Source organism: Acanthopagrus latus, chromosome 8 (assembly GCF_904848185.1).
Source record: "Acanthopagrus latus isolate v.2019 chromosome 8, fAcaLat1.1, whole genome shotgun sequence".
NCBI classification, from domain to species: domain Eukaryota; kingdom Metazoa; phylum Chordata; class Actinopteri; order Spariformes; family Sparidae; genus Acanthopagrus; species Acanthopagrus latus.
The window spans coordinates 24969661-24985163 of record NC_051046.1 but is presented as its reverse complement, the minus strand read 5'-3'; the positions used below and the strand labels follow the sequence as shown (position 1 = coordinate 24985163).

Below are 15503 nucleotides of genomic sequence, written 5' to 3'. Positions count from 1 at the left end.
GCGAGAGTGAACCAAAACGGCAACGTTGCAAGCCATGAAACCTGAACAGTGAGCTGAAAGATGCCGTAAAGCTCAGCAGAGCTGAGGGGGGCTGCAGAGTTGGATGACAATTCTCTGCGGATTTCGCAACTAGAAGCGACTCCTTTTAAACAACACATAGTCATTTGATCTTATTAATGGCACAGAGGTTATATCATTAAAATAGGTCAGGCAAGACAGGCAAGAAACGCAAGTACACAGGATCATTTAGAAAAACTCCCTCACAAAGTTAGATGGTAAATTTATAGCCAAAACTGACCATTTGCAACATACATCTCAGTGTATTGTGCTACTTTCTGTTTCTTTAATCTAATGTATCTGTTGTTGTTAGGGACATTTGAGGAGCCCCTCCAAATAAAGTGGTTCAAATAATCTGGCTAAAACATTGGCTTCCAAACCTGTCTTATTGTTTTGTCCCTGTTGGACTTTGTGTTTAATGCACGTTATACAATATAATGTACATTATTATCATAAGCGATAATCATAATATATACAGTCACATCCCTTTGTTATTCTTCTCATTGCAGCCGAAGAAGTTGGGCTTTTCTAACTTAACTCACCTCCGGAGGAGACGGCCGGATGAATCTACAGACTACATCTGTCCAGTGGAGTCGTCTTCGCCTCTGGCAGGACAGTCTGCAGTGAACGGGGTCCAGGTGCGGCCCTACGCCGGCTTCAGAGGCCTGAGCCCCATCCTGGACCGAGAGTCAGACCGCTCCAGGGACCAGGTGGGGCTCGACGACAGCAGAGCTGACCCATCTCCGTGACAGCGGTGACAACAACATGACATACTGTGTTGTCACGCTTTTCCATCAGCCAATCAGCTGTCACTGCTACTACTCTGCTTCCTTTGCTTGCGGCCCATAATACCTCAGCCCATCCCTTTCCCCGCTCCTCTAAACCCCGCCCATCAGCCCGACCCTGTGCCTTAAGAGTGAAGAGATTCAGAGACGCCCAGATAAACCTGCCTGACTGTCAGACAGTCACAGCTGCTTGTCATGAAGGGTGTACTGACGTGATGAATCTACACACTTCAAGTATTTTGATTTAATTTCCTGACAGATGCCTAACTAACCCGACCTCAGCCTCAAACCTGTGCCATGATCTAACTCAAGAGAGTACGCAGCATCTCTCTGGACTCCACCTCCTGTGACATCACTTCCTGTAATCCATATAGTATACATATGGACATCCTTTGTTGTACAGTATTAAGCCATTGTTCTAACATTTATGCACCACCATTAGATGATTTTTATATGTGTGAGTCAGTCATGACGTCATTTGTAGCTTTGATTTTAAAACAGTTTGTCACACGGTTGAGATGAGCTTGTGCAATATTTGCATAATATTAAGGAGGGATTTTATTTAATATTTATGTCATTGCAGAGGAAATGATAAAATAGCATGTTACCTGAGCTGGTGATTTTGTACTGTTATTTTCATATTTTCTGTAATAGTATTTTTATAGTAAAGAAAATCCTGCTCCGCAGAGGAAGCTTATATGTGGTCATGTAAATGTAAAAAGATTTATCAAGTCATTTAATAAATAAAAACATACGTGTGTAAAGTTGTTTCCTTCTTTCTACACATAAGGCAGGAAGGTTTGCGTCCGATTTAACTTTTCTAAATCTAATTTTAAATTGTGTTGTTTCAGATTAATGTATTTGGGATATATATATATATATATATATATATATATATATATATATATATATATATATATATATATATATATATATATATATATTAGATTAGCATACATATATCACTTCCCTTATGAAAACAGTAGGTTCACAGTTTGATAAAGAAAATAAAGAAAATGGCATGGCATGAAGTAATTTTTAAAGGATGGGTCCTTATCTCCTCATCCCTGTCAGGTGAAGAACAAAACATTTCTGGAGCTTTACAGCATTCTCCTAAACAACTGAAGTGGATGGGGACTGTTTTTAAAATGCAAAAAATAATTAAAACAGCTAAAAACAAAACAAAAAAGCAACATAACATCGCTCCTCGCAACTCATCCACAGAAATCCAAGTCTATGGAAGCCCAGACCTCCCAAATTGAATGAAAATGATATTGTTTACACCTCGTGGCTGTGATGGTGCTGGTGCACCCAAGTGAAAGCATGTTAATAAACTCTTCTCAACTCAATCTGGGATACTGGGACACCCAGAGACTAGATTATGATTGGGTTATGTCAGATGAGTTGTATGGAGCTCTTTTTTTTTCTCAACATTTTAAAACAAGTGCTTTGATAGTTGAGTTGTTGAGCAGATCTGCTGTGAAGCTCCGGGAATGTATCGTGGACTACAGAACTTCACCTGACTTTCCATCAGCCTGTGGGTGAGTATGACTGAATTTTCATTTTTGGGTGAGACACCTGACATGGACAAACAAAAGTCACTGACTCGTTCTATGTGGAGCCACAGTGGGCGCCATGACTAAGCAGCCTGCATCAAACACTAACACTGCTTTCTTCATCATCAACATCATCCTCACCATCATGGTGGCTGTCATGGCTGTTTATGCATCAGCTTTCCACTCTGCGAACCAATCTGAGCCAAGATGGCTGCTCACCATCACCATGGTAACCTTGTTAGAGATGACATGGTACATGGTGCATGTTAGAGTATGTCACATCAGCGATGTATAGCTCACTTCAGCATACTTACATGAATGCAAAATGTATTCATTGCTATACACTAAAGCCGAGCAAACCCATCATTGTTTCTCTGAAAGTCTGTAATCGTGACTTGTAATGGGTTCATTAGACACTGTGTTTCCTGTTTGTGTGTGTGTGTCTGTGTGTGTGTGTGTGCGTGTTTGTGTTGCAGATGGCGATCACAGAGGGTACCATGTTGCAAATAGAAGCTCTGTCTGAAAGCATCAACAACCTCACAGTAAGCACCAACACACACAAGCTGCTGGTAATGACTTGTGCAGCTGATTCACTCACCGAGTAACTGCTCGTCGTCGGTTGTAACAGAAGTTTGAGGCGCTCGGATGGAAAGCCCTGTCTGACGGGGAAACGGAATTAAAACACCAGAATCTGTGTGATCAGGATAAAGGAATAAGATGACACTTGGAGAGTGAAACCTGCTCAGTTACATAAGAGTTGCACTTTTTCTCCAAGGTCTTGACGCTCACTCAACTGGTTCACTGGGGAAGTTGCTTTAGGCTACGATTAAGAAGTGGCTTTACATGTTTGTCATCCAAAGCCTTAGGGTTCAATTACTGGGATGACTTCAGCAAACAGAACAAGAGCAAAAGGATCAAGACTGGCATCTGCCTGATAGCAGCAAATAATGACGTACCAGCGAGCAGCAGTATTTGCTATTTAAAAGTCAAGTCTTTGTGTCTCATTTCACGATATCCTAGACTGAAACTAAATGTCTTAACTCATCCCAGCTCAGTGGCATACACCAGCTACCAAGCTTTCTAACCCAATAACACTCCCATGATGCTTTGCTTCCAGTACCTACTCAGCCAAGACGAGCTGCGGAGGGAGCTGAGGCGGTCTCAGACGGCGCTAGTTTGAAGGACAATGACCCAACGCTCACTAATGCTGTCAATCAACCACAGACACCTGTAGAAACCATGTGACACTTGTACTGTGCCTCAAGGCCCGGCCAGCCACAGCTACTTCAGCTAGCTGCTGATACCTCATGTAACACCTGCAGTCACACTGCAGATTAACAGGAGACACCAGTGGACAGCCTGGAACAGTCATCAAGGGTTGCTTACAAAAATCTATTTTTAATTTCTACAATAATGAACTGAACTGGCTTTTTTTAAAAATTATTATTACTGCTCTTCTTTTATCCCTATGCAATGTACCCTCTAATGATCATACTGACCACTGTATACTGTGCTGGTATATCAAAGGGGAGAGCAGGGCCACATAGTCGTCCCTTGTTTCCTGGCGTAAAATGAAGAAAGCCGGTTATTTTGTTGGAACTGATCTTTGGGGAATCTGTAAATAATATTTGGAAATCTATCAACTGCCATTCCAGCCCAACCAATGCATCAAAGAAAGTACAGTTCAGAGGTAAAAACAATGTTGCCCTGACAGAGTTTGTCCACGGGAGCACTGACAAGCTTCAAAATGTCCCCTTTCATACATATCTTGGTCACAGTTCTAAATAAATGAACCTGCAATCATCAGTATTTGTAAAGGGTTAGCTTTGAAAGTGTATGAAATGAATGCATGTACCATGAAAGGGGTTTCCTGTAGTGACAAACCCACTGAGAATTATTATTGACTCTGCAGGTCTCCTTTTTAGCATTTTTAGTGGCTTGTTCCAGGCCACTGGACCTGCAGTCATCAGGTGAACAGAAACATGACTCCAAATTATTTCTTTTTATTAATTATCTACGCACCCCAATGTCGATGGTGAAGTTTTACAGCACACAAAACTTTCTGGAGCTTCACAGCAAAACAGTGGTACTGCATTCTCCTAAACAGATAAAGTAGGTAGGGACATTAAAAATGTTAAAACAACTGAAAAAACATAAAATGGCTCCCTACAGCTTGTCTTATTTTACACCCTCAAGACCCCAAGAATGGTCTAGTGTCATTAAAAAAAAACATTGTGTATTCAACTTGGGAGACTTAGATTGAATGAAGCAATTCTCTCTTTTTTTCAGCTGTTTTGGTACATTTTAAAACCAGCTCCCATCTAGTTGTTTAGGAGAATTCTGCAACACCGTTTTGCTGTGAAACTCCAGAAATTTACTACAAATATTCACCTGAATCTCCAACATTCAACTTTTAATCTTGGTCTGTGTCTGCTGGCCCTTAATGTGTACATCAGCATTTTTTATAGGGTGACATTACGTCAGTGTTGTGTTCATCTGAGGAGCTCTTGTCAAAGATGCATTTATTTTTATATTATTTGTTTATTTGAAATGTGAATATTGGCTGATCTAATATCACCACATTTTACGAATTCTCAGCCACAATAGGCCACACTATGTCCGTTGGTTGGGCTCTCATTTCCAAGGATGTTCAACAATGTTAACCTGCTGGGGTATTTTGCCATGCATAAGCACAAATTATGTTTCACTTGGACCTGTTCTCCCCTTTTGAACTGTACTTTGCTCTTAGACAATGCTGTTTTTGTTGAGTTCTACTGACCCTGTCTTTATTAAAATATAAAAACTAAAAAACATATTTTTAAAGTAAATGTATGATTGAACAAATGACAACAGAATGGTACGGTAGGGCAGTAGATTGTTATATTTGGTGACAAAATAAAAGCACTTTGACAAACTGGGCCATCTGAATTGGTTAATAGCTAATGTTAAGGGATTAGGTAAGTAACCTCAGTCTTGCACGCTCATACAGTGTAAATGCTTAATCATACATTCATACAGTTGGTCTATATGTGCTTACCTGCATTGACACTAAGGAATAGTAAACCATAAACCACTGGAAGACCCTACAGTTGGACTACCTTACAAAAACCTCTTGGTCAAAATGTAAGTTTCGCACCCCCGATCACTTTTTAATCTAAAGTTAAGCTCCTCCAATGGAACACTACGATAGACAACTGCACTAAAAGTTGATCCAACACATGTCCTTATTTGCACTTCCTCGTGAGAAGACAGTTAAGCATTTTGTTTACCCGTCAAACCCCCGAGGCTTACCCCAGTCCTCAAGCCGCTGATTCACACACTGGTAAGATGAGTTCCTCTGTTGACTTAACTCAAATTTGACAAGTTACAAACACCACACCCATGCTAACACTGTCGCCAGGAACTCCCCCTTCCAAACCTGGGATAGATAATCGTCTTTATTCAACTGAAAGTTCTGTACACGTCAGGATACCGGAGACTGAGCTTCACATACACACACATACACACACACTGTGTATCTCAGCAGGGAAAAGAACAGGAGCGGACTGCAGGTAGTGGACTTGGAACTTCAGAAACTTCCAGACCCATCCTGGTGAGTAGCTTGATTTTAATAGATCTCACACCATGTTATTCTTACTGTATTAGTGAATTGAAACATGCATTGGAACATGAAGGAATGATCAGAAGAAGAAGACCTGAGCAGCACTGGCTGTATATCATGGGTTATTTCTGTACCTCTAGAATAAAATGATCAAAATACTTGGGTCAACTTTCAACAACCAGCTATCCAATGTAGATTATTGTCTATAATCTAATGGTAAACATGTTCTCCATCTAGTGTATCAGGGAAACTACCATCTGATCTCCCACCCCCCACCATCAGTCCACCATGGGCCAGACCATCAGCAAACCCACTTCTAACCCCTTCCAGAACTCCAACTTTTTTGCCTCTTTCAAGCGTGGCTCCACCATCCCTCCCTCCTTCGAACTAAACACATCACCTCGACCAAGCATCTTCTCCACCCTGAGGAGGCCCACCATTGCCAAACCCAACGATTTCATACCTCTATTCAATGACTGCATCTCTGCCGCTTCGTGCAGAACTCAAGAGTACCTCCTATTCAAAGACCCAGAGGACAAGTTTCACGCAAGCCCGGAGGCGCTCACTGAGGTAGGTAACTAAAACGCTGAAGACAGCGCCATCAGGAACTTAACACAATTGCTTTTAAGCGGCCTCTAAAACATTTCGTCCTCCAACAGATCTTCCTGATGACCTACATCTCTCAAAGCGTCAGTCTTAACATGATAGATTCCTTCAACTGCACAGCTATGACGCCTGAACAGCGCATCCTCCTCGGGGCTGACTGGGTTTGGGCCGTGCTGGAGAAGCCCACCAAGAACCCTCGAATCCAGATTGCTGTGCAGGTCTTACATCTGCCGGAAAGGGACAGCGCTGATGAGAACGGCATCCCCCCAGAGGCCTGCAGCGAGTCTGTCCAGATCGCCCAGATGGAGTCCTGCGACAGGAACATGTATGAGAGGCTGGTGGACTTCTGCACCTCAATTGGCAAGGACTGCTACGCCCTCTTTTTGTTCATGGGGAAGAAAAACGACAAGGGGAATATCTACGGCGTACTCAGCAACAACTTTGAGGCAGCCATCGGCAAGTGCAACAAGATTGACAGAGCTCTTATCGAGAACTTCTTCAAAGGCTCGAGGTATCTCCATACACCTACAGGAATGATGCAGGCCATTGTCACAAAGAAAGACGGGGAGCCTCTCACTCTTATGATTAAATTCAGCTGAACCAAAGAGAAATACTTATAGACCATAACATGATGTATGGCTCAGTAATAAACTTTATGTGACAATGTGGGGGCTATAGTGTGCTGCAGGAATGGGTCCTTAATCCCAGAAATAAATTAGCATTTTTGCACTTCCAGTAACCGATTGCTTTTGTGCTACAAAAATCATGAAACAGGTATTCATTGTTGAAGATTATCTTGTTGACAAAACATCTAAGTATCATGAACTTGTGTTAGCCACAGAAATTATTTTCTGCTATAATCCAAAATGCAGAATAAAAAGGTTTTTTGGTCAAGGGAACTAACGTGATGCTAACTTCCAAGTTAGCCTATGATCTATGTCATCCCTGTAGCACTCTATGATGTGTCTGTTGAGAAACAACCTTTTAACCTTCCAAGATGAAAGACTTCTGCCTTTTAAGGGAGAATTCTGGTCTTTCTTCTTACAATTCTGATTTTCAATCTATCCCAGTAGAAAGTGCATCTTACAAGAATGTCAGTACACTTGCAGAGATTTCTGCTGTTTACTTCTGCTTGGTCCAGTTTTCTGACACCTAAACCTAGAAACTCTGTAAAACGCACTGAATAACGTAAATTAAAACAGGAACATACTGCACTTCCAGTATATGTGTCTTTAAAGAGCTGCAAGGTTTTATCATACTATTCAGACTTTTGTGAAACTAATTACATTATGAGGGATGTATTTAATTTACATGTTTCACTCCAAGGCTTCTACTTTTGGCCTTATTTTGAACCAGGACCCTGACACTGAAGCAGCTCAATGGAATTCTGTCATCTTTCTTTACGTTACATATACTGTTTGTATGCACTTCCCACAGTGTGGTGTCAAAATGTCACAATGTCGTGAAAAAGGCCTATTCTCACAGGTGTAACTAATAACATTAATGATGGTTCCATCCCATATGGTAAATGGACTGTGTCTATTTAGCGCTTTTCTAGTCTTAGCGACCACTGAAAGCTCTTCACAGCACAAGTCAGCATTTACCCATTCACACGTAAATTAGTGCACTGGTGGCAGAGGCAATTATGCAAGTTACCCCTGCTCATCAGGAGCGGCAACCACTGTTACACACCCACACACAGATGGAAGAGCCAACAGGGCTGGTATTTTGCCCAATGACCCACAGTCAGAGCCAAAGCCATCACCGACCCATCATCCACGGTATGCTTTCATCCCAGCATCCCACTCTTGAGAGTTCTGTTTCACCTGTGTGACACAGCACTAAAACTAAAGTTATATAGTTATACCTGTGCTTTTCTTCTCTGACACATCCAACTTTTATTAACTGTTATTATACCTGTCTTAAGTCTACAGCGTCTCTTTGTACAGGAATATCGTCAAACCCCTGTAAACCAAACTGAGAAGTCGTTACTAATTTAAATGTATGAGATTTATCAGTTGAACATTGTCCATCCTGACACAGGGTTCATGCTTTTGTAACTACCTGCTGTGTGGACAACATGTCATTTGAGTTGAATAAGGCTGAATTTACAGTGATGTCTTGCGTATAACCTCTGATAAGCTTGAGCTAAATCATTCTGCATGAACTACTTTATCTTACTATTTTACTAGTTTGGATTAAAGCAAAAATTGGTATATACTCTTCTCGGGGGGGGAAGTTTCTTGTTTCTTGTTTCTTGTTCTCTTATAATTTGCATTACAAATTGCAATGGATTAAACTGAGGATGACGTACACTTTTTGTAAACAGGAATATGGAATATGGAAAAATGTTCTCAAACATCATCATTGCTATGTGATGTTTTTTTCTTTTTAGCAGTTGTAGTTTACAGTATGACAGGAAATATACAGTAGATACAATAATAAAATGGAAGTCACTTGTGATAGACGGAGGTTGCCATACACGCTTATGACTGTAACAGAACGTCAGACTCATGCATTTCAGTATAAGGATGGTATTTCGAGATTTTGAAGATTTATTTAAGAAGTATTCATTTTAAGACAATACTGTAAACATGTCAATGCAAAGGCACAGTTACAAAACAGCAATCATATCCTCAGTTTCTTGGATTACAAAGGCACAAAAAACAACAAAACACAGTACTTAACATTCAGAGTGGCATTATCATTTTGAGGACTATGTCCTGCAGCCTCGTCCTGAAATAACCGAGGACAGAGATTTTAGCATAAATCATTCCTCAACTATCCAAAATAAAAACAATTGTAAGGCTAAACTGTAAACTGTGAAATTCACATTTATTTTCTTGTGAGAATCAGTAACATTCAATTATTGCCACTCTTAAATGTCAGGAATGTTCAAGAGAAAAAAAATGACAAAAACTACGGAAGGATTCCATTATAGCTCATCCTTCATGTTGGTTTCTTCTTTGTGGCTTTTGCGCTTACATATACACACAGCAGTGTGGTCATCTGGCTGAGAAACGAGCTCCATGTCTGCGTGGCGTGTCGGCTGTCCTATCTGCCGCTCCGAGTACATGTGCAGCACGCTGTAGTAATAACAGTACAGTCTGCTGGGCTGCAGCAGCTCTCTGGCCTCTGTCTGACCCGCTCTGGCAATCTCTTGTGCTTCAGCATCATTCTCTTTGGCCCATTTGATTTTGTCCAAAAGGTCTGACAGGTTTCTCTTAATGGGAATGTAGTGAGAGCCTGGTTTAAGATGGCTGTAGAAATATTCATAATACTGGGAGTCTTGCTTAAGAACCAGACTGTTCCCGAGCATCAGGTAAGGAAAGCGATATGCTGCGACTGTTCCATCCACGTTCACCTGGTACTTGAACTAGAAGAGGGGAAATAATATTTTCAGCATTAATCACATCAAAACAAAGGAAAGTCAAAATATACAGTGGCAAAAGATTAAAGAGAATTCTTTTTGAAATTTGAAATGATAATTTAATCATTAATTTTTCCTCACCTTAAAGAACTCAAAGAGTCCAACAAGTGGTACTTTTCCTACGTGTTTCTCCCTGTCCCTGAAGAAGAACCATCCTGTGATGCCTGCGTCCAGCAGCTCAGGGTTTTTCTTGGACAGAGAGACCAGGTGAAGACGTTCCTCTCGGCTGTCCCGGCCACGGAAGAACGCACGATCTGTCTTGTTCATCCAAGGAGGCCCTGGAAGAAAGAGGTCCTGATGTTACACAAAAAGGCCGAACATGTTACAAGTGACAGCATTTCATTCAACATTCATTCCAATAAATAATGAGACATAATTATAAAGAGATGATTACACTGACACTGGTGTTAAAACCTAAAACCCAAAGGGGTCTGCATTTTAAGACCCAAACCTGTCAATGAATAAAATAGCTTTCATTCTAGATGAATAAAATAACTTGAATGTACTTTAACTTATCATTTTTGTCCTGTGCAGACCTGCAGCAGAAGAAATATGTGTAGAATGATGTAATATCTCAAGTATTCAAACTATAAATAGCACTATAAGAATGATTCATTATTCATTTGACCTTTATCTAAATCAGGTTTGACTGTGATCATGAATTCTCGTAAAGCAAATAATTAAATCCATACAGTTTAAGAGAGTCCACTGTGTACATACCTTACCTTGTTTTAGTACAGACAAACAGGAGAACATCCTGAAATCAACAGACTGCATTTTGTCAGTTTTGAGGAAACAAATAAGGAATCCCCTTAAAAAATGCACTTATGTACCAGCAGCTTTGTCTGTGAAATATGTAGGAGGACCAGTAGTTTCGTCTATAAAACACAGTGGTGGGTGTAAGCATGAGAGCCAGTGGTAAATTTTAAGGCACCACTGTAACTTATGTACGAGGTGGCAGCTGCTAATCTTTGCCTTGCCTTAAATATCTAACAGGACCTGTTCGGCATTTAAAATCCATTCTTTGTTGAAGCTGTACTTTCTTTAACATTAGCTGTTAGCCAGCATTAAGTCGTGTCATTTAATGAAGTTACTGTGTCAGTTTAGCTTTGCAGAAGTACATTTTGATTCATGGGATTTAAAACTACTTTCAACCATTTGACTAAGTGAAATTAAAACCAAATCACAGATTACTAAAAACTTCTGATATTGTAGGTTCACATCAAATAGGTAACTGCATCATTGACATTATTGGACTGAACAGCATTTGAACTGACATGTAAAAATAGGGCCAGTACTTAACCAGATTGCGCCCCCTAGTGGACACTTAAATGTGATTAAAATCCCATTTGGGAGTGGTGCAGATCCACTCAATCTCCTTTCTTCATATATTTTGGCGCTGTCCAAAATGATTTAACTCTGTAGCCATTTTGTCTCAGTCAGTCAGATTCACCAAATTCTGTGAATGCAATATTTGCAACTCACACAAATAAATCACATAACCTGAGCTAAATTTACAGATCGTTTGTACCACTACTTGCACGTTGGCCGTGCCAGTAATCCCCTTCGGGCACGGTCATAAATAGGCAAAATCAGCAGTGGCAAATATTCTCCTCCCATTTCACTTCCATACTTTGTGAGCAAACTGGCGAATAAAAAATGTGCACCCGTTGTGAAGCAAATTCCCATCTTGACTTACATGGAGTTTAACAGTAGAGATAGAGCTGATCTTTATTACAACCTTATCACTTTAAAACTTCTTTTTAATCACTTCTGCAACAACTACATTAAAAGGACCACAGACATGTGTGATGGTGGCAAATATGAGTAACAATAGGGAAAAACAAAATCACAAACAGCACTATTTCTAAAATCACTGTTCAATCATTCTTCCCAGATTTGGTCACGACACACATTGATAAAAAGAACAGATGCATAAACGAGAGATGAAGTCCGCATGACTTGACGCTTGCACCTCCAACATGTCCCTGTTGTGATATAGAGAGGGGGGAGAAGGGCACCAGCAGCTTGTGAGAAGCCCTGACACCATTTCTAATATCAGTAATGTAAGAGCAACTTGTATAAATGCCAGTGGTGTGTACCAGTGAGTACTGGCCAACTTAAAGCACTGCACGTAGGTTAATGTGATTGGACTGGACAAGCTAACAACTGCATCATCAATAGTAGTTAAGGGGAAAGAGGCAGCATTTTAATTAGAGAAGCTCAACTATATCCTTGGAGTTTTCAAGAAAAGACGGCAGACATTTTAGAATTTAGAACTAAAATCAAGGCTCTTAACTCTCTCCTTTGAAATAGACACAGTAGTGAACTTTTTTTTTTTTTTTAGCAGTGATCTGTTACTACATCACAATGTAACACAAATGTTGACCTTTGGAGCTGCTGTGTCCTCCTTCTATCTTAGATTTTGTAACCTGACACAATTTTAAAAACAAAATTAAAAGGGGAGTCAACCTGAACACACAGTTCGTGATTCAGTCCCTGGGTCTCCCAACTTCCTGTTACCACTTAGGTAGTAATGAAATCAGTTCACACCATTTAAATACAAATAAGAACCCTTGTCCTGACTCATAACTACAAATAATTTTATAAATTTGAGCCATTTACATTTAAGATTTAAAAAAACTTTGCTTTTGTCAGTTTTTCTGGAACTATAGGATTTAGAGAGGAGTGCTGACTCGTCTTAGGTTGCATGGATCATTTAATGTCCAACATGAAATGATGGGTAACACACAGAGACAGATGCAAAATTCAGTGCCAGAGCATCTATTATTGACTACAGCAGTGTGTGTGTGTGTGTTACCTGTGTTTCCCTGGACAGACAGCAGGTCATTGGTGACGCCTCTCATGGTCTCCAGTGTGGAGTGTGTAACCTCGTAAGTGGGGAGGACAATGTCCCGTGTCTCTGTTGAGCCGCACCATGACAGAACTGGAACAGGATCTGTTTTCCTTGTCTCTAACGGCCAGTCGCCAACATTGATGTAAAACTCCACATCAGGTACCCTCACCTTCAACAGGAGATTGAAATCAGTATTCATATGATGCCATGTGGACACTCTCGGCAGTGATGTTAAGAAACTACCTATAGCAAATGTGTCACAACATGCAAAAACAACTGCAGTAGCAGTACCTTTCTGGTTAGAGAGAGCAGCATTTCATCTGAGAACATCTTAAAGTCGGTGTATTTTCCCAGAGTGCGGCGGTACAGCTGGTTGTTGATGATGGCGTAGTGAATGAGACCGCCTCTGTTGGAGAATCTTTGGGGCACTTCCTGTCTGAGGTGCTGCAAGTCAACCGATGGAAAAGATGTGAAGTCGGCCAGGATCTGAGGCTCTGTGGCGGGACACTGCATGGTGCTCTGCCAGACTGAGGCATCGAGTTTAGGACAGTCACAGTATTCATGATAGACCGGACCTGAATGTTAGAATCATAACTTAAAGTTAGACTTGCATAATGTCAATTTGCCATTCATGTAATGCAGCATGGGCGTTCTTCTGCCACCACAGCCCTTTAATGTGTGATGTGTCTGTCTGCCGTGGAAGAGGAACGCTTCCTTTGTCACTCTTCCTGAAATGTCTTCCTTGTTAGTCCAGTTTAAGATTTGGCATGCAAATGAAAACGGGGAACCTGTGCCTGTGTTTCTTAATGCATGACAACACGAACCTTGGATGGTGTAGGGTGACTTGGCAACAGCAGCATCTTGGTGGAGGACCTCAACCTTCAGGCCCGTCAGCACAGTCCCGTAGAGCCGGTACCTGACCAGGAAGGAGCCGTCTCCTCTGTCCAGAGGTGCAGGGACGTGGATGCGGATGTGCTCCTTCTTGTCCAGTGGACTTATCTTTACTTTAAACGTGTCTCTACCTAAACAGCACATGTAAAGGGCATTTCAGAGATCAGTATGGTTTAATGGTGTCTTGGTGCAGGGTGTCTGTTTTGCACCAAGGTGTCTACGTTTTCCACCGAGGCACCTGCCCAGCCCTGATACATGACCCGCTGTTAGCTCAGCTCGGTCATTTGAGGGCAGCAGGGATGATTAAAGCACTAACGCTGTTTATGTGTATGGCTCATTGAAACAGTTATGATTATTGCTGCTATATTTTTAACCCGTCAGGTCGACAACATCACGGTTAACTCACTGTTAAATGTAGCTAGCAGTGCTGCGTCTGTCGTTTTAGTGGCAAAATGTCCACTAACTGCTAAGTTTACGTTAGCTTCATATTTAAAAAATGACGTGCCAGCGACTAGCTAGCAGCAACGGCTCGAAATCAGCGTTACACTGATTCTGCGTTTAACATAACGACACTCGCAGCACACACTGTGCCTGTGTGCAGTTTACCTGGAGATGAAGTCAGGTTTCCTCCTTTTGAATTGACCGCCTGAATAATGAAGTAGCGGACTGGTAAAACTACGTCGGGGTTGAGCCCCGGACCCCAGATGAGACATCTGTCTGGAGCGATTCTTTCACAGGCACAGACGGTGAGGTTTATGCATAGAAATGCCACTAAAACTATACATTTACAAAACAACCCATTCCGTAAAGGCTTAACTGCGCTTCCGCCACGCTCACACACCATGTTCCCGCAAATGTTAAGCGCTGGACGGCTAAACTCACTGAATATTTAGTGTAAAGTTTTGCAAGAAACTCCTATGCCGACATGTTGTTGGAGAGAAACACGCCCATCATCCGGGTGATGCGTTGACGGGATGTCGGAAATGTTGAACGCCGATTGTTGCTCACCGCAAAGGACCTTAAAGCAGCACTGTATAGTTTGGGGAAGACATTTTAATCAGAGGAGAAAGATGTTTATTGATTGATTGATTGATTGATTGATTGATTGATTGATTGATTGATTGATTTAGCCTAAACAAACTAAATAAACAAACTCTCTTCGTTTTAACGACCGAATAAACTGAATAAACAAACTGACCTCAAAAGGAGTGGATGGATAAGTATTTATATGTTTATATGTGGCGGCCCCTGCCACCTTTCTGGCTTCAAGCAGTGTTTTAGGTAGCTTATTTTCACTTATGGAAAATATCATACATATTTGTTTATTTACATATGTGTTACTACCTCATTCATATGGTACATGCATAATGTACACTGCTGCCAAAACCTCTAACTCAACCGCTCAAGGTCCACTTCCTCATTTGTTCTGGCAGTAGGTAAAAGAAGAAAAATGTGGTTTTCCCTCTTGTTTTTGGCCTTCAGTTTTAATGATGAAATGTAACAAACTCAGATGAAGATTTTAAGATGAAATAATTTTGCATACAGAAAATTAAACTGAATATGTCATAATAAAAGTGAATGAATTGTATTCAGGCCTATCATTAAGTCCATCTTGTTCTCTTTGGGTACATAGTTTATAGAATAGTCAGAAACATGTAAAATGACAAAAAAATCAGTAAAAACTGTGAAACTACAGTACATTGGTTATATTTTGTGTATG

At 40.9% G+C, this 15503-nt stretch overlaps 3 protein-coding genes across 3 annotated transcripts in view; 2 read left to right on the top strand and 1 right to left on the bottom strand.

The window, feature by feature from the left end:
- The window catches only part of ppfibp2b (PPFIA binding protein 2b), a 77081-nt gene extending 75475 nt beyond the window's left edge, over positions 1-1606 (top strand). Inside the window, 1 exon segment of the mRNA XM_037106724.1 lies at positions 567-1606. Coding sequence (XP_036962619.1) covers positions 567-806 — 240 coding nt within the window. The 3' untranslated portion in view covers positions 807-1606.
- A 325-nt stretch (positions 1607-1931) lies between these two features.
- On the top strand, positions 1932-8806 carry rep15 (RAB15 effector protein). The gene is made up of 5 exons (XM_037106726.1): positions 1932-2383; positions 2875-2940; positions 5922-5990; positions 6237-6569; positions 6659-8806. The coding sequence occupies exons 4-5, from the start codon at positions 6288-6290 to the stop codon at positions 7202-7204; spliced, it is 828 nt and encodes a 275-aa protein (XP_036962621.1). The 5' UTR covers positions 1932-2383; positions 2875-2940; positions 5922-5990; positions 6237-6287; the 3' UTR covers positions 7205-8806.
- A 323-nt stretch (positions 8807-9129) lies between these two features.
- Positions 9130-14767, bottom strand: poglut3 (protein O-glucosyltransferase 3). The gene is made up of 6 exons (XM_037106725.1): positions 14390-14767; positions 13717-13914; positions 13184-13467; positions 12857-13061; positions 10117-10313; positions 9130-9981 (listed from the first exon to the last, which is right to left on the bottom strand). The coding sequence occupies exons 1-6, from the start codon at positions 14625-14627 to the stop codon at positions 9541-9543; spliced, it is 1563 nt and encodes a 520-aa protein (XP_036962620.1). The 5' UTR covers positions 14628-14767; the 3' UTR covers positions 9130-9540.
- Positions 14768-15503: the final 736 nt, after the last annotated feature.